General features: G+C 36.3%; 1 protein-coding gene across 2 annotated transcripts in view; it reads right to left on the bottom strand.

Moving 5' to 3' along the window:
• The window catches only part of LOC121319977 (transmembrane protein 117-like), a 58,122-nt gene that overhangs the window by 7,446 nt on the left and 25,976 nt on the right, over positions 1-24,700 (bottom strand). For both annotated transcript variants that reach the window (XM_041258015.1, XM_041258014.1), the window contains exons 4-5: positions 12,068-12,167; positions 5,667-5,764 (exon numbers count right to left, since the gene is read on the bottom strand). In XM_041258015.1, the coding sequence (XP_041113949.1) occupies positions 5,667-5,764; positions 12,068-12,167 (198 nt within the window). The remainder of the gene's footprint in view (positions 1-5,666; positions 5,765-12,067; positions 12,168-24,700) is intronic.

The following is a 24,700-nucleotide window of genomic DNA, read 5'->3' as shown; positions in this document are numbered from 1 at the left end:
ATGTTGTAGATGTAATCCATTTTTAATCATGATTACTGTACTAATCTTTCTCTGTTGAATTTTTACATTTCCATTATTTTTTAACATTGATTTACAATTGCATTTATGTATTTGGTCTTTCTTTGCAAGACAGTTGCTTAATTTTAATTTTAGGGTCCAAGCCATTTTTTAAAATTTTTATTTTTTACTGTTGTTAGATTTGTGGCTATAACTCTTTAACTATAAAGGTTACATGTACATGTCATTAATGAAATGAAAGTGCACCCACTAGGCTTTCATTAAAAAAAGAGAAATAGTCTAAAACTTACCCTGTTCGATAGAGATAACAAAAAACACAAAAAAAGAAAGACACTTTTTAGAAAAAAAAAACATTATTTATTGTTTGTAAAATATATTTTAGCATGGCCAGCTCAAATCTGACAGTGTACAGTGAAACTTCAACATGAAGGGAACATGGAAACAAAATGTGAACATTGGATAATAAATAAAGGAAATTAAGGCCATATATACAAAGGGACCAAAAGCAACCAAAAAAAAAAAAAAAAAAAAACAGATTCATTTAAAATGTGCAAAAGAAAACAAAAATAAAAAAAGTAACAAAAAACCATTCAAATTATTCGTCCCAGGCACCCTGATGATGTGGCACAAGATGGAGATCTTCACTGTGGCTTTAATGGCCAGCAAGAAGGAGACCAGAGAAACATAACCTTAAACAGCTCTGGTCTCGTGCATCTGATCCACAAACACAAAAAACAAATATATATTTATAGGAAAATAGGTCCTTGTGTGAAAATATGTGTTTTCTGCACCGAGGTAGGTCTGTTATACAGTGTAGCAGCAACAGTCCAAAACACGGCTAGTAATATAGTCATCCACTGGAAATACACAAAGAGGTCTCTCACAGTGCCTCAGTAAAAAGAGTCGCCGGCAGGATATTTAACATTGGGCAGACCCTAAAGAGTTAATAAGAGAGATACTGATTTGAAGTTAAAGATCTTGGGCCAGATTTTGAATTAATTTACAACTTTTATGCAAATATGTTTGTATTGTTAACCAGCACTCTAGGTAAAGGCTTCAACATCACTGACATTATACAAACTAAAGCTTCATAAAATTAAAAAAAAAAAAAAAAAAACACTTTCCGTGTGAAAGATCTGAGGGTAAGGGGCTTACTCGCTGAGTTTTGTTACCAGCAGCAGCAGCAGCAGCACAATGATATGTGTTCTATAGCTCCTTTCCCTCTGTAAAGACTGTTTAGATGCATGTTGTGGAATACCAGCTACAATTTATCATGGGGGATTTCTTAACACTAGAACCGCTGTGGGATTAATGAGATTTAAAATGTAAATGAATCTGCGTACTGTCAATGCAATGAGATTGTCCGTTAAAAAAAGAAAAAAAAAGAAAATAACGAAAGAAAGAAAAGGACAATGCATTGCATTCACAAAAGCAGATTAAATCCAAACCCGCCAAAATGACTACAGTGGTGGTTCTAGTGTTAACAAGTCTGACTCTATTAAGTGTAACCCTAATGTTGTGCTGCCTGCTGGAGCTCATGCCTTATCTCCCAAAGATGATGAATAAAAATAGTAACGGTCATTGTACAACTGTCAATCAATGTTCAACACAAGAGACCTGGTGCACTCTGAAATGTTTTAGGCCGTCAGGCATCAACACATCAAATGGCAAAGAATAAATTAAAGAGAAAATATAAGCCGCAGGTTGATGCGTTTAAACTTCAACAGAAAAAAAAAATCTTCATACATATTGAATGGTTCTACTGAGATTGTGAACCATTTTGGAGCCGCTCCAGGAATTATTTCTATTCCATTACTAGGCTTACATGTCTCCCAAACCTAAAATGATTGAATCCATACAGTAAATGTCTTTCTGCTTATTGATCTGAACACTAATTGAGGTTGTGCGGGGATTAAAAAAAATTGTGCATTCTCTCTTCCCCCCCAAAAAAACAAAAGCAATTGCTTAATGCAAATGATAAGACATGCCAAGGAATGCAGGAGATCATTGTGAATGCATTTTTGAACACACACAAAATTATATATATATATATATTATTGAGTAATTAAATACTAGTATGTTACAGCTATAGGATGTCCTGAAATACCAAATAAATCATGTTATAAACTTGTGGGTGGACCATTTTACTTTTCTTTGTTCTTGCAATTTAATTTGTTTTGGGAGATTGTACACATTTTTTAAACTGTGTTAAGAAGATGCTCTAATAGCTTAAACAGAGATGAACAAAAAAAATCAAACATCCACCGTTGTGACATGGAATGCTGACTTGTTTGTGTACTACTTTAATCTTCATAGTACCTTGACTGCATTTTGCTTTGAAGAGATGCTGGAGCAATACTAAGAGGCATGATGGCTCGTCTCTCATATAAATCCAAGATGTGCACGGCACTGTCAGCAGAAACTAAAAAGGTTCAAATGAGCAATGACCCTTTTTTGTTTATCATACCTTATTTATATTGTAATGACATCACAGTCTATATATGGTACACTTATTGTACATTTGACCTCATTTCAAGAGAACAGCTTGACCAATTGGGATGTAACCTGTGAAACACTTTTTTTTTAAAATTTGAATCACTAAGTACTTTTCTTATTTTCTCCCCAATTTGGTAAGCCCAACTGTTGTTTATTTCAACCCGTGTCACCGCTGCCACTCCTGTGCTGACACGGGAGGGACAAAGACGGACACAAGTCCTCCGAAACGTGTGCTGTCATCTGTCCGCTTCTTCTCATTCTGCAGACCCACCATGCACCTACTCAGAGCTACATCGTTGGAGGACCATGCAGCTCTGTGCAACTTACAGGCAGGCCCGCAGGCACCTGGCCAGTCTGCAGGGGTCGCTGATGTGCAGTGAGTCGAGCACACCCTGGCCGACCTAAGCCCTCCCCGACCCCAGCCATGATGGGGTGGTTCTGTATTGCTGTTTGTCCAAATATAAGATGATAGAGGAGGAACCTCAAGTGAAATCAATTGAAGATAATTTTGAAATAGAGTTTGTGGTTATGATTGCTGCGTTGGTATTTTTTTGCTTTTATCAATTCAATTCTACTTCTACAGCGCGTAATGCATCATGTAAGCAAGCATGTAATTAAGCTAGTTCCTTGGTATACTGTAATTTAAAGACACTGAATACTGTACTTATATGTTGATCTTTACAAAACAATGCGGTTATTTTTAATTATTCATGTTTTGTTTGTTTTTTTACCACAGGTGTATATTGATTTTCTGTGTATGTTTGTTAACTGAATGCTCAACATATCTGACACCTGTGTTGATTTTGCCATAACTGGCTCTTACAGGAACCTTTCAGGTATGTGGAACATGATTAATGGCAACATGGTAATAATTGGGTATCTACTAATGGTTCCCACTCTAACATGGTAACTACTGGTGGAATTAGTGTGTAAATACATGGAAATGGCCTGTTCCATTGTGTTAACATATCAGTAAATGTTGTTCACAACCATGTCCACGTAATCATACAGTAGTTACCATGTGAGAGCAGCATTTATTACCAAAGTATTAAGTAATTAAGCCTATGATCGCCCTGTAATCTCTGTGGTTCTAAACATCCTAGTTACACCGTATCCATCTAAAACTCATGTCTGAAGTTTGTCTTTATTTTTTACTCATTTAGATTGTGAGTGAGTGGCACTGGAGGCACAGGGAAGACTTTTCTTATTCAAACTGACACAGCATGGCTGAAACAAAGCCTCGGAAAAGAAGTGGCAATCACAGCACCCACTGGAGTTGCAGCTTGCAATATCAATGGGATGACCATTCACAGACTACTAATGCTTCCAGGAGAACATGGAAAAACACTGGTGTACCGTAACCTCTCTGATATTTTTTAACTACTGTCCAAACAATATGTTAAGCACTGGTATTTGTAAAGTTTGCTGTATATATATTTTTTTATTTTAGAAAAGATTGGGGACAACAATGACTACTACAGTCTCTTCTGTGCAGCTGTATTACATAATACGGCATACTGTAATTTAAAATGCAAATGGTTCTTCAATAAAAGTGTATATTCCTGCTAGAGATTAATATTCATAGGTCATGAAAACCGGTTTGCAGCAGTGCTCCCACTGCCATTGCCATTCAAACGGAGGCATGAATCATCCAAGGAGATGTCTTCCATCTGCTTTGACTTGGCAGTTTAGGTATGACAAATGTATGAAATCAAAGCATGTCTTATCTTGCCTCTAACATTCCATCAGACTTTCAGGACAGGCCCTCGAGCAAACTGTAGGCAACCATAGCAAGTCACAGGGTCATTTCAGCCACATGTATCCCTGTAGCCTTGTAAAGCTCTGTATATTGATTCAGTGAGGCCTTATAATAAATTACATACAACCAGAGCTTTAAGAAGCAACAACAGAAAACACAGTCTTCATGCTCTTCAAAGCTGTCAAGTACCATGTCTTAGACCTTGGAGAGCTGTCAACACTAAACCTTGAGGTCAGTTCCCCAATAGATGCCATGACCTCATGTAGAAAAGACCTAGCAGTTTCCTTGACAAGAATGGTCAGAATGACAGAACTGACTTACTTAGGTAACATGAGTGTATGTCTACTGAACCATGAGTAGATTGTGTGTGTGTGTGTGTGTGTGTGTGTGTGTGTGTGTGTGTGTGTGTGTGTGTGTGTGTGTGTGTGTGTGTGTGTGTGTATATATATATATATATATATATATATATATATATATATATATATATACGGATGAAGGCTATATTTGCATCCTGAGCCATTCGAAAAAAAGGCATAATACTGCAGTAGTGTTGTCAAAACGACATATTCCTCTAGAAGATTATACTTGTATTTGACCTGTGACCTATATATGACTCCTGTGCACCCCGAGACCACTTTCAAGCAGAGAATGTCTCGTTTTCAATCAATCAAGTGACCTACAGTTCGTGGTTTTTACGGAATTTGTAAAACAAATCTATCTCTGTGAAGATTTACAATCATCCTCCACCAACGGGAGTACCAATCAAGCGAGCAAGACAAATAATCTTCGACTCTCTCAGCAACAAATAAAAAAAAACACTTTACTTTTTGCAGTTCATTATCTACCAAGTTTAATTCACTGTTCCTGAACTATCAAAAAGAACATTATATTTAAGATTTTTTAATATTAACTTAAGATTCATTAAATTAATTTGCAACTTGAACTTTAACACCTGTTTATTGTTTTTTTTTTTTATTAGAGATACTAATATCCATGTATCATAAAAAATAATAGATAGGCTTCAGTGAGTTAAAGGAAAATAATTCCATCTCGGGTTTCTGTAACCTAGCAGTCTCATAGTTTATGACATTTACATAAACCCGAGGTGGAATTATTTTCCTGTAACTCACTGAAGTCTCTCTCTCTCTCTCTCTCTCTCTCTCTCTCTCTCTCTCTCTCTATATATATATATATATATATATATATATATATATATATATATATATTTTACAATCATTGTGAGTTCTTATTATTGGAATTACTCAAATAATGTTTTCTGGGGTGTTTTTTACAATCTGTTTAAGTTAACAAATTGTGTTGAAGTAGCTGTTCTGCTGACCAACATTCAATGTGTCTTCTCACTTATGGGAAAATGACCAAATTAGAATCTTACCAGAAGAGCAGAATTCTGTTGTTCCCTCTTTTCCAAAAGGTTCTGGCAGCTTTTCCCCAGTCTGGATAATGTTCATCCTGGAGCATCATATCCGTCACCTACATTAAGGGATTAATTAAATATTTGAAATAACCATTCAAGCAAAAATTGCATTTGTGTACATGGTGGTGGGTGACTTGACAATGGGGTACAAGGTTGTCTTCAGCAGCCAATTATTACACTTCTCCCTCAACTAATGTTCAAGGCTACACATTTTAATTGAGCTACATTATACAACTAAAAAGTATTTTAGTTGATACAATTCCCTCCTTTATAGCAAGTTACCATGGCAATGGAAAAGTACAATCTATTTTTGCGGTCAGTGGTGATTTCTTGCTAATTGAAACATGGATTTAAAAAATTGTTTTTTACAAATACCAGCCAACAGGAGGTAACCTTTCCCACCCACCAGAGTCAATGAATGTAGGTTGCTGTATCAGTATTTGAATGCTGACATTTTTACCAGTCATTTATACTTTATACAGATATATGTAAAATGTAATAATTATATGTAACAGTATATATTTTCAAACAAAGACAATTCCAGAATATGGAAACAAGACTTGAATAAATGTACACAGACATTTGTACAATTTTTCATTCAGTGGTTTTATTTTTAAACTCATTTCAAATCGATGCTAGGTCACTTGCGGCTCGATGAGAGACAGTCATGAAAAAGATGGATTCAATAAAGGAAAAAAAAACAATTACCTTTTGCATCAGTAAGTGGAAGAAGTTACTAAACTCCTTGCCATGATGAAACTGATTCCACTTGCATTTCGAGAGATCCATAGAATGAATATATATATATATATATATATATATATATATATATATATATATATATATATATATATATATATATATATATATATATATATATATATATATTAAGTGCCTTGCAAAAGTATTCAGACCCCTGACCAATTCTCTCATATTACTGAATTACAAATGGTACATTGAAATTTCGTTCTGTTAGATATTTTTTTTTTAAAACACTTAAACTTAAAATCAATTATGGTAAGGTGACATTGGTTTTATGTTGGGAAATATTTTTAAGAAAAATGAAAAACTGAAATATCTTGCTTGCATAAGCATTCAACCCCCACACCTTTCGCTGCAATAACAGCTTTAAGTCTTTGGGGTAAATACGTAACAGCTTTGCACACAGTGTCGGAGTGATTTTGGCCCATTCTTCTTGGCAGATTTGCTCCAGGTTGTTCAGGTTGGTTGGATGACGCTTGTGGACCGCAATTTTCAAATAGTGCCACAGATTCTCAATGGGATTGAGATCAGGACTTTGACTGGGCCACTGTAGGACATTCACCTTTTTGTTCTTGAGCCACTCCAGTGTTGCTTTGGCCTTGTGCTGGGGATCATTGTCCTGCTGAAAGGTGAATTTCCTCCCAAGCTTCAGTTTTTTAGCAAATTGAAGCAGATTCTCTTGCAGTATTTTCCTGTATTTTGCTCCATCCATTCTTCCTTCAATTGTAACAAGATGCCCAGTCCTTGCTGATGAGAAGCATCCCCACAGCATGATGCTGCCACCACCATACTTCATTGTAGGGATGGTGTGTCTTCTTGGTCTCATCTGACCACAAAACCTTTTCCCACATCGCAGCTGGGTCACTCTCATGCTTTCTGGCAAAATCCAAACGTGCTTTCAGATGGTACTTTCTGAGTAACGGCTTCTTTCTTGCCACCCTCCCATACAGTCCAGTGTTATGCAGAGCTCTTGATATGGCTGACTGGTGCACCATTACTCCACTCCCAGCCACTGAACTCTGTAGCTCCTTCAAAGTGATTGTTGGTCTCTCTGTGGCTTCTCTCACAAGTCTCCTTCTTGTTTGAGTGCTGAGTTTTGAGGGATGGCCTTTTCTTGGCAGTGCCTGGGTGGAGTGATGCAGCTTCCACTTCCTGATTATTGATCCAGCTGTGCTCACTGGGATATCCAACCACTTGGATATTATTTTGTACCCTTTCCCTAATCTATGCATTTGTATTACTTTATCTCTAACTTCTGTAGAATGCTCTTTGGTCTTCATTTTCCTTCAGATTCACAGCCTTACCAATGATCCTTCAACAGTGGGGGTTTTATCCAGAAGATGTGACAGCAACTTTAATGGTTCACAGGTGGAGGCCAATGTTAAGGTAATTGTGTCCTCGTTAGGGCAATTTCTTTCATTGGTGCAAACTGGGAGCTTCCACAGCACAGGGGTTGAACACTTATGCAAGCAAAATATTGCTTGTTTTTTATTTTTCCCAACTTAAAAACAATGTCACCTTACAACAATTCTGAGTTTCAGTGTTTAAAAATAAAATATCAAACAGAACGAAATTTCAATGTACCATTTGTAATTTGGTAATATGAGAGAATTGGTCAGGGGTCTGAATACTTTTGCAAGGCACTGTGTATATATATATATATATATATATATATATATATATATATATATATATATATATATATATATATAAAGTGACAATGAATGAAAAAAAATTGTACAAATGTCTGTGTACATTTATTCAAGTCTTGTTTCCATATTCTGGAATTGTCTTTGTTTGAAAATATATACTGTTACATATAATTATTACATTTTAAATATATCTGTATAAAGTATAAATATAATAAAGTATAAAATACTGATACAGCAACCTACTTTCATTGACTCTGGTGGGTGGGAAAGGTTCCTGTTGGCTGGTACTTGGCTGGCACATCCTGCACTTCACGTGGAGTGCCTTTACCAGATGCACCACTTGGGAGCCATAATAATTACTCAACAGAGCCAGATGGATCTAAAGGCACTTTTAAGTTAAATTTGGTGCAAGCACACTATCTCCTGAGGGAAATACTAAAGTAATGGAGAAAAGAAAAAGTTCTACCAAGATCTTTCTTACACAAAACATTTGTCTAACACTAACTTAATTTCAGCAGATCAATACAGGAATAAAGTGGACCACAATATCACCTAATTCAGAGAAAAATGTACGCCCACCTTAAAGTGAGAGAGCAAATAGTAATAAATAAAGGGCTGCCATAAAGTGATGTAAGATTGCATCTCTTAAATTTCTCCCTGTGAAGAAAGAGGATGGAAATACCTAAAGCTGTAGAAGGCAGCTTCTTTTATGCATTATGGTAACCTGAAACACAGTATAACAATTATAATATCCAATGTCATTTCCTTTCATATCATGAAAATCACTCATGCAGACAAAACCGATATAGAACTGGTTGTATAATTATCAGTGAAGCCTTAAGCAGAAGCCTACACTTAATCAGCAATGAACGTTGGAAAACATGATAGTTCATTATCAGGTTAAGTTTCTCGTTGAAGCATTTGTCATTGAATTTAAGTTTGTAAGTATTTCTAATATTTCAGATCTATTAAAACCTAAACAAATAAGCCTAGGAAATATTATGAACATTCACAGTGGGGAATTCACTTCTAGTTAAATATTTCACAGAGGCCTTCACAGGGTAGCATACTGGCACCACAGTGTTTGCTGGGTATCCATTGTTACACAATTGAAAACTGCATGTAAAAATATTAGTACATATTTTATTTATATATATATATATATATATATATATATATATATATATATATATATATATATATATATATATATATATATATATATATATATAGTAAATATTAGTACATACAGTGTGTTTTAAAGTGTATACTCCACTGAAGAACTGTACAGTAAAATCTTTAATGAGTCACTGTGAGGGTAAGCTCAATCTCTTATACCATTGTTTTCTGTTCTGGGCAAGATAGAGTTAATTGGAAATGGTTGCTGCAGCATTAAGGTTCTGATGCAGCAATCACCTTATGAATGCCCTGTCTATATTAATGGCTGGTCGCTGTCCAAGGTCCTGAAGGGATTGAAAATTCATGCGTCATTGGTTACCGTTGGCTGATGTCTGAAAACTAAACTGGTCACCTGATTTATGAGTACACACTGACTGTGAAGAGATGGGTGTGCTGAAGACCTGGACAGATGGACAGGAGTTAAAATATGGTAACAGATATTGAGTTACCATTTGTAATAATAATAATAATAATAATAATAATAATAATAATAATAAATAATAATAATAATAAATCTACATATAAAATATAATGGGTTTAAGCCACAGACTCACATTCTAGATCTGTCTATTGTTGTTTTTTTATTGTTTGAGTCAAACATGAATAAATCTTAAATTGAATTTTCTTTGTTCAAATTCTGGTTCCCTTAGCTACAAGAACGACTTAAAGTACAACAATGCAATTTTATCAGAATCAGGAGGTACTCCAAAACCAAGATCATGATATTAACTGATTCCACTTTTCTTGACAGCTACAGGAAAACCAGTTTGTAACAGGGCGAGCAGCCCTGTACAGTGTTTATTTTAGAACATGGCTTCCCCTCTGCCCCTGTACTGTGTTTTGTGATTATTTTATTATTTACTTTTGTTTATAGATGTCAGCGAACCACCATATGATTTGTTTATTGTTTTATGTTTGTTCCTTTATTTAAAAAGATGGCGTGCATGTGTGTACATTCTGGCAGAGACGAGGTTTGGCAAACTAGTCTCTGCCAATAACTCAAAGATTTGTGCAGAAGGTGGCCATCTCCTGAATTAGTTAAGTGATTCATTTGTTGCTAATCGGGAGATGGTCACCTGTATAAATACCTGCAGCTCTCTGCACTCCGAGTGTGGGGGTTCAGAGGCGGAACGAGAGCAAGCGAGTGAGGAGAGAAATCTGAAATATAAAATACAGGATCAGTGACAGCAATCTGCCCAGCATGACCTGTACGTGTAATTTATTTTGTGTTCGTGATTATTTTTGTTTTATTATTTATTTTCTGTGCTTGGTGAGCAAGTGTTTAATTTTGATTAAACATTTTATTTATTTTTGTATTTAAAATAAAAACGGCTCTCACCGCGTCTTTTTGTTGGAACTGCAGCTACCTGACCTGTGTGTGCTTTATTCTGGTCTGAGTCACCACAACGCCATTTTCTGCCACACATGGTGTTCACAGTGGGATCACCAGGCCAGAAGGAAGCACACACAGGTGTGCTTCATACTTTTCTACCATATATTAAAAACTTATGTTTGTTGCATAAAGGTTATTTTATAATCAACTTATTTTTTTCTAGTTTTATTAAATGACTGTGCTGCTTGTTTTCAGATAACCCCAAGGGAGCAAAAGGGCTTCTTATTAAAATGTGGAAAAGTGTCTGAATTAAATATTAATTCAGATTCAAATTCTGAATTCAGCTCTTTGTTTTTTTGAACACATACTGTCTCTAGACTGTACAGAATACTAATACAGGCTTGGCAAGTATCTTACCAAGAGGTGTCAAACTACATGTTAGTAACATAGTCTGTTAAATCTCACAAGGTTCAATCTTGTCTTAGGGTTGACAAATGAACATGAGTATGATATCAGGGATCCAAGACTCTGCCAGGCTTTAAACTGCATCACAACATGCTTTTCATACATAGCTGTTTTATTTAACCTTTGTGCTTTAATTCTTCTCAAAGGGGCCTTTTGATTTTTTCATATTCATGGTATTGCTGGAGCCAGAGTCGGTAACCTGCATTGTTAACAGAACTAAATGTTATTGTACAGTGTAAAGACTAGTATATCAGAACAGAAAAATAAAACAGTATTGTATAGGTATACTGTACAAGTATCATATATTATTGTGGTACAATTGATACTCTATGTCAACATTTTCAGTGTTTTCTATACTACAGTGCTTAACTATTGCGATAACATAGCTTCATATCTGCCACTGCCATTATGTCATTATACAAACCGTCCACTTGCTTTAAAGTGTACACTCCCTCCACATACTGTACTGTACCTTAGAATGTCTATAAACTGAGACACCATTTTCTACAAAATGGAAACTGTGTTACAACTAGTAGTGATAACAGTGACCATGCTAGTGTCTTGCTACTTGCTGCAATACCAAAACACATCGCCATCTCACTGTGCAATCCATCTAAACCATCTGACCTGTTCTCTGTACACACACACAAAAAAAAAATATTTTAAAGTCAGTAAAATCCCCCCCGCCCCATGTACCACGTGGACCTGAACTTGTAAAATCACTTTGACACCTCATTTGAGATTTGAAACTCAATAAGGACAGAGTTGAATACAGTTTGATGCTTCTCTGCAGCCCATCTATTCTGTTCAGCGGTGGTTCTGAGAGAAGCTTGACTCCAAAAAATCATGTGAATCCGAGAGGACATATAAATATCAGCTCCAGATTTAAGGTTTCAGCAGAAACAGTATTGCATCCATATGAAATGGAAATAGACAAGCAGATTGAATTTCATTTTTCAAGTTCTCACCATCCACGCAGTGACAAAATCCCCCATCCAGGTTCCTACGGCTGCAACTTTCATGAAGCTTTCATTCCTCATTCCCATGTACTCTGTCACAATGAACGGGCTGTTGGGGTGGAAATAGAGAAAAGATAGTTAGTATTATGTTAGTAATAAGTTGCCAGCTGTTGGAAAGAAAGTCTCTCTGCAGCTGCTGCTGCATACAGCGATTTGACAACTCGAACACAATAAATATTTGCCACACTAGCAATAACCTACAGTATGAGGCCTATTTATTCACATTAACACCAGGATAAGGTTATATCCTTGCCCTACCAACACTACACTCTTTTATACAAGTAAGAGTGCAGAGGGCCCAGTTGTTTTAATTAGTGTACTGCTGTTTATGTGACTGCTGGCAGTACTAGGATATTGTAGTCTAAGCCAGGGGGTACCAAACTTGGGCCTGGGAAACCATGGGGGGCTGAGAGATTTCTGGGTGCCTGGGGCTATTTCAAATGTGTACTTTGATGTCAGCTCTACCATTCATTGACAATCTTCATTTACAACCTCTGTGCTATACAGTGCAAGGGTGAATGTAAGGAAACACTATTTCACATTTCTGTCAGTTCACTGGATGGTGGTCTTCAGTCAGGATGCCTAATGTCATGGGGGCCCGCAAGCCAAGCAATTTTATTTTAGCCATGCCACTTTATTTTAGTCAAGGCACTTTTGCACTGTCTTTATGCAGACTGGCAGGATATTGCAAGAGGAAGGAATTAAGCTTCCTAGATGAAACTAGATTTAGTCAGAATGAAAAAAAAACAGCAATCAAATGTAACAGAAAAAAAATACAAGGTTATTGCAAAAATTTAAAAAGCTTTATTTGCAGCATTGTTAATATGCAGGGGGAAGATGCTGCTGGAAGGATTACACAGTGTACAGTACAATAGCTCTAGAGGGGCTGAGTTTGAAAAACAGTGCAATACGTTGCAATGGCATTTCACTTTGGGGGGATTATTTATGATTGGATTTATTAATCTTCTTTGATGTGTATAAACACAAAACCCTCAAAGCGGGGGACTATGAAATAGATTTTGTATAAGTGATTTCAATATCCTATCTTTTTTGCTACTGCTTCCAGAAGTCAACTTCTCTGGCAGCTGGTGACTAAAATACAGATACTAGATATTAAAAGCAACTAAGGCTGGGAACAAGCACTCTCAAGTTTAGTTTGTACTATACTTAGTCCTGCTACAGTCAAGATGTTTTCTGCTAAAGGAGATTTCAATGTGTTGTATCAATTTTCTGACAGGTACATACATTTAAAATGCTGTTTAATTGAATTATTACTCATTATTTCATTAATCAAAAGGAGATTGTAGATTTGTCCATTACTAAATGCTCCAGGAGCATCCCCACTTTTAGTAGCATCTGTTGTATAATGAATCTACTTCAATCTGCTAAGTTAAAAGCTTGGGTTAAACACCTTGCGATTTAAGTTTATGCTTAGAAGCATGGATGTTCTTGAGAACGTGGCTCAAGAATCTTATAATACGTGCGTGTGTGTGTGTGTGTGTGTGTGTCTATATATATATATATATATATATATATATATATATATATATATATATATATATATATATATATATATATATATATGCTACCATTGAAAATTAGAGCCAGGTGCATGGTATATAAAGAAAGGAAGCAGTCTGTTCGGGGCTGCTGTGTGTGAAGAAGCCTGCTTGATGATGTGCTCAAGCGTATAGAAAGAAAGGTACTGTGTAAAGCCTTTTTGTGTGTTTTGTTTTTGTTTGATTTTGTGTAACAGGTAAACAGCTTAGCTGTCCTGTTTTACAGTTTAGGTTCCTGTTTTGTGTGTTAGTTAGTGCTGAGAAAAAGAGCTAGGTGTATTTGTTTTGTTTATTTCGTTTTTGTGTAATTATTAAAAATAGCGCATCAGCGCTTGAAATTTCCATTTCTGTGTCCTGGATCCTGCTTGTAAAGGGGCAATGAACCGCCGAGAGTTGCAAGCTCAGTTACATATACACACAGGCTCCCGCACTGTATCCAATTCTACCATCAACCCCACTCTTCTCTCTTAGACTAAAGTTGCAATACCGTTTATAATTTTCATTTTACAGCGTCACTGCTAGCTTACTCCGAGCCCTTACACCCATGTCTGTCTATGGTATATCCTCCTTTTATATGCTGGCCCAGTTCCTAAAATGTCATTGGTCTCCCTAGTTCTTGTCTGTTTCTGGGAAATGGATTTTTGTAATTCTCGTGACCTATTGCTGTTTGTGAATATTCTTTCACTGATTTTCTTACGTGAGGGGAAAGTATCAACCACCTCACATTGCTGATACCTTCTCCTACCCATAAACGCTGACAATTCGACTGACAATTCCTCTGTGAAGGAGTGAAACTATATATATATATATATATATATATATATATATATATATATATATATATATATATATATATATATATAGATAGACACACACACACACACACACACTGAGTGTACAAAACATTAGGAACACCTTCCTAATATTGAGTTGCACCACCCTTTTGCCCTCAGAACAGCCTCAATTCGTCGGGGCATGGACTCTACAAGGTGTCGAAAGCGTTCCACAGGGATGCTGGCCCATGTTGACTCCAATGTTTCCCACAGTTGTGTCAAGTTGGTAGTGGATCTCTACTCCAAATAGCTTGTTCCATCTCATCCCACAGATGCTGAATTGGATTGAGATCTGGTGACTTGGCAGGCCACTGCAGTAAGCTGAATTCACTGTCATGTTCGTGGAACCATTCCTGGACAATCCTAGCCTTGTGGCATGGGATATTATCCTGCTGAAAAAATCCATTAGCAGATGGATACACTGCTGCCATGAAGCAATGCACCTGATTGGCAATGATGTTCAGATAACCTGTGGCATTCAAACATTGCTCTACTTTTATCAAGGGGCCCAATGTGTGCCATGAAAACACATCTCACACCATCACACCACCACCACCAGCCTGCAATGTTGACTCGCGGCATGATGGATGCATGTACTCGTGGTTTTCTCCATACCCTAGTCCTCCCATCAGCATGAAACAGCAGGAACTGGGATTCATCAGACCAGGCAATGTTTTTCCAGTCCTCCAGTGTCTAGTGTTTTCATTCCTTAGCCCACTGCAATCACAGTTTCTTGTGTTTTGCTGAAAGAAGTGGAGCTGTCGTCAGCTGCCATACCCCATTTGTGTCAAGCTACAATGAGTTGTGCATTCTTTTATGGGTCTTTCGGCACCAATGTTGTACTGGACTGTCAGTTGACTAACTATAGCCCGTCTGTTGCTCTGCACAATTCTTGTCAGCCTCTTTTGGCCTCTTTCATCAATTAGCCGTTTTCGACCACTGGCCTGCCGTTGGCTGGATGTCCTTTGGGTGGTGGACCACCGTTGATACACACGGGAAACTGTTCAGCGTGAAAAACCCAGCAGTGTTAAGGTTCTTGACACACTCAAACCAGCACGCCTGGTACCTACTACCATACGCCGTTCAAAGGCCTTAAATCTTTGGTCTTGCCCATTTACTCTCTGAATGGCACATGTACACAATCCATGTCTCAATTGTGTTGAGACCTTGTCAGTCTATTTCGAAAGATCAGGTGTTCCTAATGTGTTGTACACTCAGTGTATATAATCAGTGGTACTGAAAAAATGCATTTGTGCAAAATAACCCATAAAATGTTATTTAATAATATATATTATAAATCATACACCACCCATATTAAATTAATTTGATTATTCAGCAGGGTTTATTTAATGGTATAGTGAGGTGTCGAGTGACTGACTGATCACTCCACCTCCCCCTAAAAAAAAAACTTGATTAGAATAAGGATTTATATCAGCACTAACTCAATTAGACGCCTTGTGACTTGGACTTTGTCCATCTTTCAAAGAGGTCCCACTGGGAGTAATTTGCTTTCAGTGTAATTATAAATTATAATCAATAATTCTGGGAGCTCAATAAAGCTGCTGAACAGCAAATCCACAAGAATAATTCTGTATAAAAAAATCCTTTCATAAAACGTGCTGCGTAATTAATTAGACACATATGTGTTATAAAGGGACTTAATTTCTGTACTCTGCGAAAACAAGATAGTTCTGATGTCAGCAGTGACTTGCAGCAGTCATTAAGGGCAGCTGTAGTAACTTTTTCACGCCTACTGTAAATTAAATTCCCTATGTAGAGAGACCTAAAATAGAATTTGAATGACTGACATGGAAGAGGTTTATGTTTGAGCTAAAGTGGAAAAAAAAAAAAAAATATATAATAACTGTAAGTTCTTTCAAAAGATATTGCTTTGGCATAGTATCGGAGATTCTTCTAATAAGGACATTGGGTGGGCAATCAGGAGACATGAGGTCATATTTTAAAAGCATTTACTCCTGTCTTTAATGAAATCCTATTTTTCAGAAGCAGAAAATTCCATGTAAATGATATCAAACTGAAAAGAAGCAGCTTTAGTGTGTATAAAAGGCAACAAATCTCAAGACGTGATTTGGTCTTGATTTTATAAAAGCAGCTTTTTTCGCTTTTTTTTTTTAAAGGACACAATACATAGTTAATGCCATTATCCATGTCTTGGGAATTTGTGTTAGTTGGTGGTCTTCCGTACCAAATAAATAAATAAATAAATAATATATTTTGTAACAACAGCGATAACATTAAAGTTATTTCATTCTACAGAAGCTGTTATCCACATTTGTTCTTTCATTGTCTTGAAGCTGTTTGAAAGTTGAACCTTTTTCAGTCCAATAGGCTGTATTCAATAAATTACCTTATGTTTATTTTTATTTAAACGAATGGCTTTGGTTGATTTAAAAATATTAGAACGTGTACATGGAGTCATAATAACAGCTCAGCAGCAGTGTAAATAGCATCAGTGACAAGCACTGTTTTCTCTGATAGTCAGTAACAGCATGATTGTATTTAATATTAAGATAACTACCTATTATTTTGGTAATCCCTAGCTATCTCCACACACACTTCTCAGACTCTTTCAGATTAAGAGATGCTGTGCATCAGTGTGGCTCAAAGTAATCTGCATAAGCGCCATGAATTCACTGATGACACTTAATATTAGAAAATAATACAGATGTGATTCATTTGAGTTGCTGTTTTAATTAACTTTTTGGAATGCCTTCAGCAGGTTTGGAATATTAACTCTTGCTTCCTGCTGACAGGCTGACGATATTCTGCATGCATCATATCCCTGGGAGCCTGTGGAAATAGATCTTAAAGGACATCGTATGGTGATCTAACAAACAGCCAGCAGCTGCTTCTCTACAAACACCTGGGCAAGATCCCCAACAGATTACATGTATCTATTTCCGCTATAGACAACTACATTTGCAATATGTGGACTGCTTTAATAAATAGCCACAAACACAATAAAGTGCATTAGCTAAAGAGTCCAGGGGTCTCTCACCAGAGCTAGTGACTGACTTCTCTTTGGAGTCATACTCTTTTCTACTCATATTTTCTGCAGCGTACACTGCACCATTAATCAAGTTATTTTCATTAGTATCCAGGGGGCTGTATTCATTGCAGCCTAAATACCTGTGTTGATGGAGATTTGCATTAACGAACTGCTTAAAAAAATGAGAAAATATCCCCAATATTTTACAATATTTTGGTTTCAAAAGGAGCAGGCAGTCCCCACATTTCATTTGTAACGCCATGGAATGCAGATTCGCATTTTAAATGCAAGGTCTGTCTTTTCCTTTGGTATTTTGTCCACTTGCATTTATGTTCCATGAGGATAAACATTAATGATATTAATTCATGACCACACATTAGTGAAAAATCTCTTTTATGCCCTCAAAATGTTTACTCACAGTTTTTTCTCTTGTGTACGAGACTATGTTCTGCACTGCAGAGAAAACAATGGTCTGAAATGCTTATTGGATTGGATTTAGAACTTTAAATAAAGCAATGGAATGGATAAATCATATCACAAATCTAACAGAATGCTCAGCAGGAGTCACGCAAACAGTAATCTCCAAATCCTATAGTAATGATAAAAAGACTGAGCTACTCAGTATTCAGTCTCTTTCAGTTTCAAATGCATTCAAGTTAAATATATCAAATCATGCTGAGCTTTACTGTCACAGACCTGTACAATAGCCTACAAATAATTGGAGTTAAACATAGTCAGCACTTGGATTGACAAACTCCAAAGAGTACACTAGAGATGACTCAACTAATGCTATCAAATGTCTTGTACTGTGAGGTGCCAACTTAAAGATTAGATCTTATACAAAAAACTTAAAATGCTGTTAGATATTCAAAATGGAATAAAACCTTAATTACAACACACATAAGCAAGCTTTCCCTCGTAGGCCCTTGTCTAGTCAGTGCGATTTAAAACAGAAACCAAAGTTTGGTGGCCCAGTGGTTAAAAAAATGGACCCCTCACCAGGAGGTTCCTGGTTCAATCCCCGCTCAGCCACTGACTCACTGTGTTTGACCCTGAGCAAGTCACTTAACTTACTTGTGCTCCATCCTTCAGATGAGATGTAAAACCTATTGTAAGTGATTCTACAGCAGCAGTTGTGATGCATAGTTCACTCCCTACTCTCTGTAAGTTGCTTTGGATAAGAGCATCTGCTATATGACCAAATAATAATAACTAAACCACTCATATTTATGCAACTATGAAATCCACATATCAGCCACCTTACTGTGCATGGTAGGCCCATAAAATAGTGCCCATCTTGTAGTTACAGACAGGACTGAATCATGTACAAGTAGCTTGATGAACAAGAGATAGCAAATTGCTGCTGGATCATCCAAATACCTACACGAGTTGATTGGTAGCACCAAGTTGTGCTTCCATATTACATATCAAGGCAAACAAATTTGTGAGCTAAACATCCTGTCACATCCTGTGTTTCCATGAATCCTCACATACTTTTCTATACAGTGTCTGAGACATTTTGTAACTACTGTATTTACAGTTGAACACTTTATCTTCAACAGTAGTATTTGATCTAATTCTGTTATATAGCTTGGGGCCTTTTTAGTTCTCGATTCTACATTCCTTCTCATTTTGCATCCTTTGGCATATAGAGCGGAAAGGTTCTTATTGAAAGCCATAAAGCTGTCAGCATGGGCCTGCTGCCCCATTTGGAATGCATCTGCTTGGGCAAATGAAGGGGAAATACCTATACATCATATGTTAATGCATGGAGGACATTTATATGGGCACTGCTTTCCTCAATGTACAGGACTGTGAATACCACAGGTTTTCATGTTAAATGGTATCAAACTGTGTTCAAAGTCATGCCAAGTTGTTTTTTTTTTTTTTGGTCAGGAACAATACAAAGTAGAAGTTTTCAAAACATGCACAAATTAAATGTTCTATTTAAGATGAGGTTTACAATACAAGTCAGACTGTCGGATGATATACTATAACCCCTCTATGTATCACAGTACTAGCAAATATTAGTAACATTTGTTTTTTGACCATCCTTATAAAAACAAAACACATTATTACCAAAAATCCTATTGGGTATAAAAAGTAGGAAAGAGGATATATGTTTTCAACCGTTTTTACATTTAAATGGCATTTTATCTATATAAACTATGAAAGGAATAGCATAGGTATTGTTTTCTTTCAAAGCATCTCCAGTACCAACCTTCCCTTTAATTAGTTTGTATTAACTGTCAGATTTGACATACTGTGGCTCAGCTTGATGCATCTGTTATTTATCCAGGACAGCAGTAGAGAACTGAAATGATAATGGAACGGGAAACAGAGCTTGACATTTACAGTATTGTGCCTATTAAATTCACTTCCTGATAACCCACTACTATTTGAAGTTATACTTACTGGCAACTAAGTTGCTTATGTGTTTCAGATCAGTTGAAATATTATTGTTTACTATGAAACAAACTTTCTTAAAATACTAGTAACACATCTAAAACAAACTCCTAACAGTAAACAACCTTGTCTTGCAGACTGGCAGGATAAATGTATTAAGTCCTGCAGTGGAATAGACCAGGAGCCACATTTGCCTTCCCCTGGTCTACTGTAGCATGTGTTCTATTAGGTCTACCTGTTTTGTGCACTTTAATACCACTGTATTCTCCTCTTTATTTCTAATGCCCCTCATTAACAATAATGTACCTGTAACCTGGTTAAGGGGTTGATCATTGCTGAATAAATGTTTTTACATAGGCAGAAAAAAAGATAATTTTGGGTCTCAGAAAGTTCAGTTACTTTTCCCCCATTTACAAACCTGTGGCGTTTGAAATGAGTTTATTTATTTATTTATTTAGTTACTTATGTGGAGACAGTGTCTCGTATTATTTGAATCCAACCGATTTGAAACCTGAATGCTTTGTGGCAGTGTGGCAGGCTGGCAAGTGGATAGAGGCCCAGAGACAGAAAAATAAAGGTTTCCAGTCTGGGCAATGCCTTCACTGGATTCAAACTTTCCAAACAGCCAAAAGACCACCAACCTGCTTCCTCCGCCCCCTCCTCTCAAATGAGAAGCAGAGGCCTCCTTTTATGTCAGGTGGCTGGGCGCTGATTGATCGTTAATTAAACTAACCATCTAATCAACTAATCAACCCCAGCCACCTGAACATAATAAACCCAGGCAGGTAGGGGAAATGAACCCCATCCCTGCCAATTTCTAAAAGGCAGAGCTTTGCTCTGCCACAGGCAGACTAGACTAGACTGTCCAGTGCCCTGGCTATATCATTTTGTTCTGGTTTTGCACACATTCTGTTCTGCTTCAGGGCATGTTTTCATTTGTAGTACTTTTGCTTAATCCTCCACTTTTCATCCTGTCAGCACCAACACATCAAACGCTTGGTGCTGTTACTAGTTATCTCCTGCAGTAGTTCCCTGTTGCACAGCCTTTTAATTGGTCTTTCCAGTTTTTTTTTTTTAACCATTGTGTTGCCTATATAGACTCACATGTATTTTCTTTTATAATATCCCGCTTCAAAAAAGCAGTTTGTACAGAAAACAGAAAAAGGTTTGTAAAGTACTGAAATATTCAAAATAAAAGGATGGTGGAACAGCATAGCCCATAGTAGACTACAACACAAATAGTTATAGCTTTCTTATATTCTTTAATATTACAATGAGTTGCACATGTACAGTGTACTAGACTATATTAAGAAAACACGTTTCTATTAATACACACTAGGGGCGTGCTGATACGAGTATCTTCAGAGTGTTTAAATTTAACAAGTATTTGTCTGCAGGTATTAAATAAATAAAAAAACACCTATTTAATAAACTTCCCTGTTGAGTGTCTTAAGAACCAATTGCAAGTACATTTTCCTCTCATCCTGGTGACAATTCACCTCATATGAAGCATGTCTAAGGAAAGTAAAACAAACAAACAAACAAAAAATCATATCAAACGGGTAAAAGAAAGGTATGGCAGTAATTGGTTATGAAATTAGTTTGTTAGTTTGATCGTGACAGGTTCTATACTAAATAACACTGTCAGATTAGTACTGATTGATACACAGTAATTGTATAAACAAAGAAAACCGTGGGAACGCATTTTTTTCTGCTCAGTAATTAACACATTTTATTCCATTTAATTAATACCTAACAACTTCAAATTTTGTAAAGGCAATTACTTGACAAATCGGCACACCGCTAACTAATGCTATTGTTACCCAGGAACTAACTAGAACCTGTACTACAATTTGCGTTCCATATTTGGTGTATGAACGTGTGTTTCTTATTTAGCCAAGTTGTTGTTAACTCCTGATAAAGTGAACTCCACTTATTGTCACGATTAATGCTCACGACATTTGAAGTGATATTAAAAGGGTGTGATTGTATGATACAGTACGTATTCAGATTGTGTGAGCTATATTTAGATATATAATTGGGGACGTTTTTTTTTCCTTCTATTTTTTTCTATCGTTAAATGTGCTTTACAAGTTGTGTGCATTCTGGTTCTGTTGCTCTACGATCTCTACAGAGAGACTCTGCTACACCTGGATATGAACCACAAACGCAAGGTTTTTTTCTAATACCTTGACATTCTACAGTCTCACCTCTGACTTTTTGTAATTGAGACAAAAGAAGAGTCTTATTGACTATAAATCTTTGCAAATCATGTTCATACGGAAACCACTGCAGAACAAGCTAGCCAGCAGTTGCCATCACGCTGGTGTAATCAATCGTATCTATTTTGTACATGTCACAGTGATTGATACTGTAAGTTTTCTGTGCAGTTCAGAAAGGGTATAATCCTGCATTGTGGGTCCCTTTTTTATGCATAGATTTTTATTTATTAATGATAAACTCCACTTAGGTCATTCTAATGGTATAATATTAGCTGCCAGTGCTGGTAGATCAATTTTAAATGATCTTTTCTTGGAATATGCCTGTGAATTCTCATGATGTTTTCTTTCAGATTTGTAGTTAGTGAGCACCCTAAGCTAATGGTTAAAAGTGTTAAAAAGACGTGGTAATAAATGGTCTATTATGAAAACAAAAACATGGCTGTCACAGTAAATCTTTTCTAATAATAATATACACACTTTCATTTTTTATTATTTATCTCAATTTTTTAAATTAAAATATTTTACAAGGAATTACCACTTGAGAGCATAATTAGGAGGCATGTAAGAATTAAATGATGAATTCAGTTCTCTATCTTATAAACATGGCTAGAAGATGTTTTAAACCCTTGAAATACTATTGTATTTATTTATGTATGTATCTATGCATGTATGTATGTATTATTTATGTATTTATTTATGTGTACTTTTCTTAAAGTTCACCATGTGAACAATTCAGGCTTTACTTTTCTGCACAACAGCTGGTTTCAGTTGTTATGCAGTGACTTTGCAACACAGTGTAGTATGCACATATTAACAGAAAAAAAAAATACAATCAATTCTAATTAAAATGGACTTGAATAAAAATAATTTCCTGATACAAAGATTTGTATCTTATAATACTCATTCAATTAACACAAATTCACTGATAGTGTGAATTATCTTGGAGCCCCCCAAAAATGTGAATAAAACTAACAATTAGTTCAGAGTGTAAAGGATATCGGGAAATGTATTAACTTGCACCCTGAATAGTGTTTCTGTACTGTATTTTAGTGCTGTTTTGGGGCTATTGATCCTATGATGAATTTTGAGTTGACATAGTGCTCAAGCATCAGTGCCATTCCCATGAGGTATTGAAATGAAATAAATGTGTTATCCTTGCAATCAGAAGTGATAACGCAATGCAGTACAAGAAAAAGAAAGGCGTTGCTTCAGATTTTAACATTCCCACAAACCCACAGCCAACCATTCCTAAAAACTAGAATACAATAACATTTGGCCCATGAACAGCAAACTGTGGGTGCAAGTCATCAGCATTTCTGATTTGGTCAATACCTTGATGCTGAGGACACCTTACTTTTGTGGTTTAAAAATGCATGTGATCAGAATGTGCCTGTAGTTCTATCTGGGACCATTATTAAACACAAAGCTGACAAATGAGCACAGCAGTTGGGACTTGGCACTTGCAACCATATTTTCAATAAAATCCACAGTGCTTTTAAATGTACAATACTTTTCATTGTACTGTATTTGAAATGTGATTCCAGTGTTTCTGTAACTAAAAACTGACAGTATGTATTTGGCTTAGACTCGTATTAATGAGAGTTGACGGTATTATGTTTACTGGCCAGAAAATGAGACACCAGTGCAAAGACATATGTGTATTGGTAAAGCCCTCTGGGGGTTTCCTGTCCAAGAGATTCCTTCTCTATGGAGATGTGTGTGTGTGTGTGTGTGTGTGTGTGTGTGTGTGTGTGTGTGTGTAGTGCTCTGTGGTCTGTGTGTGATGTGTGTGTGTGGGGTGTGTGCATGTTTATCTGGGACAGAAAATGACAGAACACAGCAGTTGCAAAGTCATATGTGTATTGGTAACTGTTTTGATGCCCACTTACGGGAGACCCCAAAAGGACAGGTTCTTAAGGGGAAGGATACCTCTTGTGTGTGTGTGTGTGTGTGTGTGTGTGTGTGTGTGTGTGTGTGTGTGTGTGTGTGTGTGTGTGTGTGGTGTGTGTTTATCAGTACAAGCACTGCAGTTTAAATTGTCCAGAAGGTATATATGTTCTCTATTTATTAAATACATTAAACAAATTTGACTGTAGAAGGGAGGTTAGAATGCTAGTAACCTGACATTCACAATAAAATGTCAGTGAGCGAAGACAGAATAATCAATATGAGGGCACTGGGGATTCTTGAATGGTATACATGTGGCTACTATTTGTAGCTGTGACCAAAGCCTTAAAAAGATACCATATATAATTATTATTACATCCACATGTCTGCACACTACTGTATATAGGAAACTATCTGGAAATATAATGCAGTTTATGGTTGTTAACCAAATGAACAATACATTTAAAAATACACAGGGAATCTATTTCAAGAGGCACAAAAATAAATATGACATTTCTAATATAAAGCATATGGTAATCCATTCTGTTTGGCATGTGTGTATTCAAATCCTAGCCTTGGTGAGTGTTGCTTTTACATTTAGATTCACTGACATAATCACATTTTATATTAGATAGATTGTTACTGCCCTCTGTGGTTTTGAAACT

This window comes from Polyodon spathula, chromosome 8 (assembly GCF_017654505.1).
Source record: "Polyodon spathula isolate WHYD16114869_AA chromosome 8, ASM1765450v1, whole genome shotgun sequence".
In the NCBI taxonomy this organism is placed as follows: Eukaryota; Metazoa; Chordata; class Actinopteri; order Acipenseriformes; family Polyodontidae; genus Polyodon; species Polyodon spathula.
The sequence above is the reverse complement of the archived record's forward strand: the minus strand, read 5'-3'. Positions and strand labels throughout refer to the sequence as shown.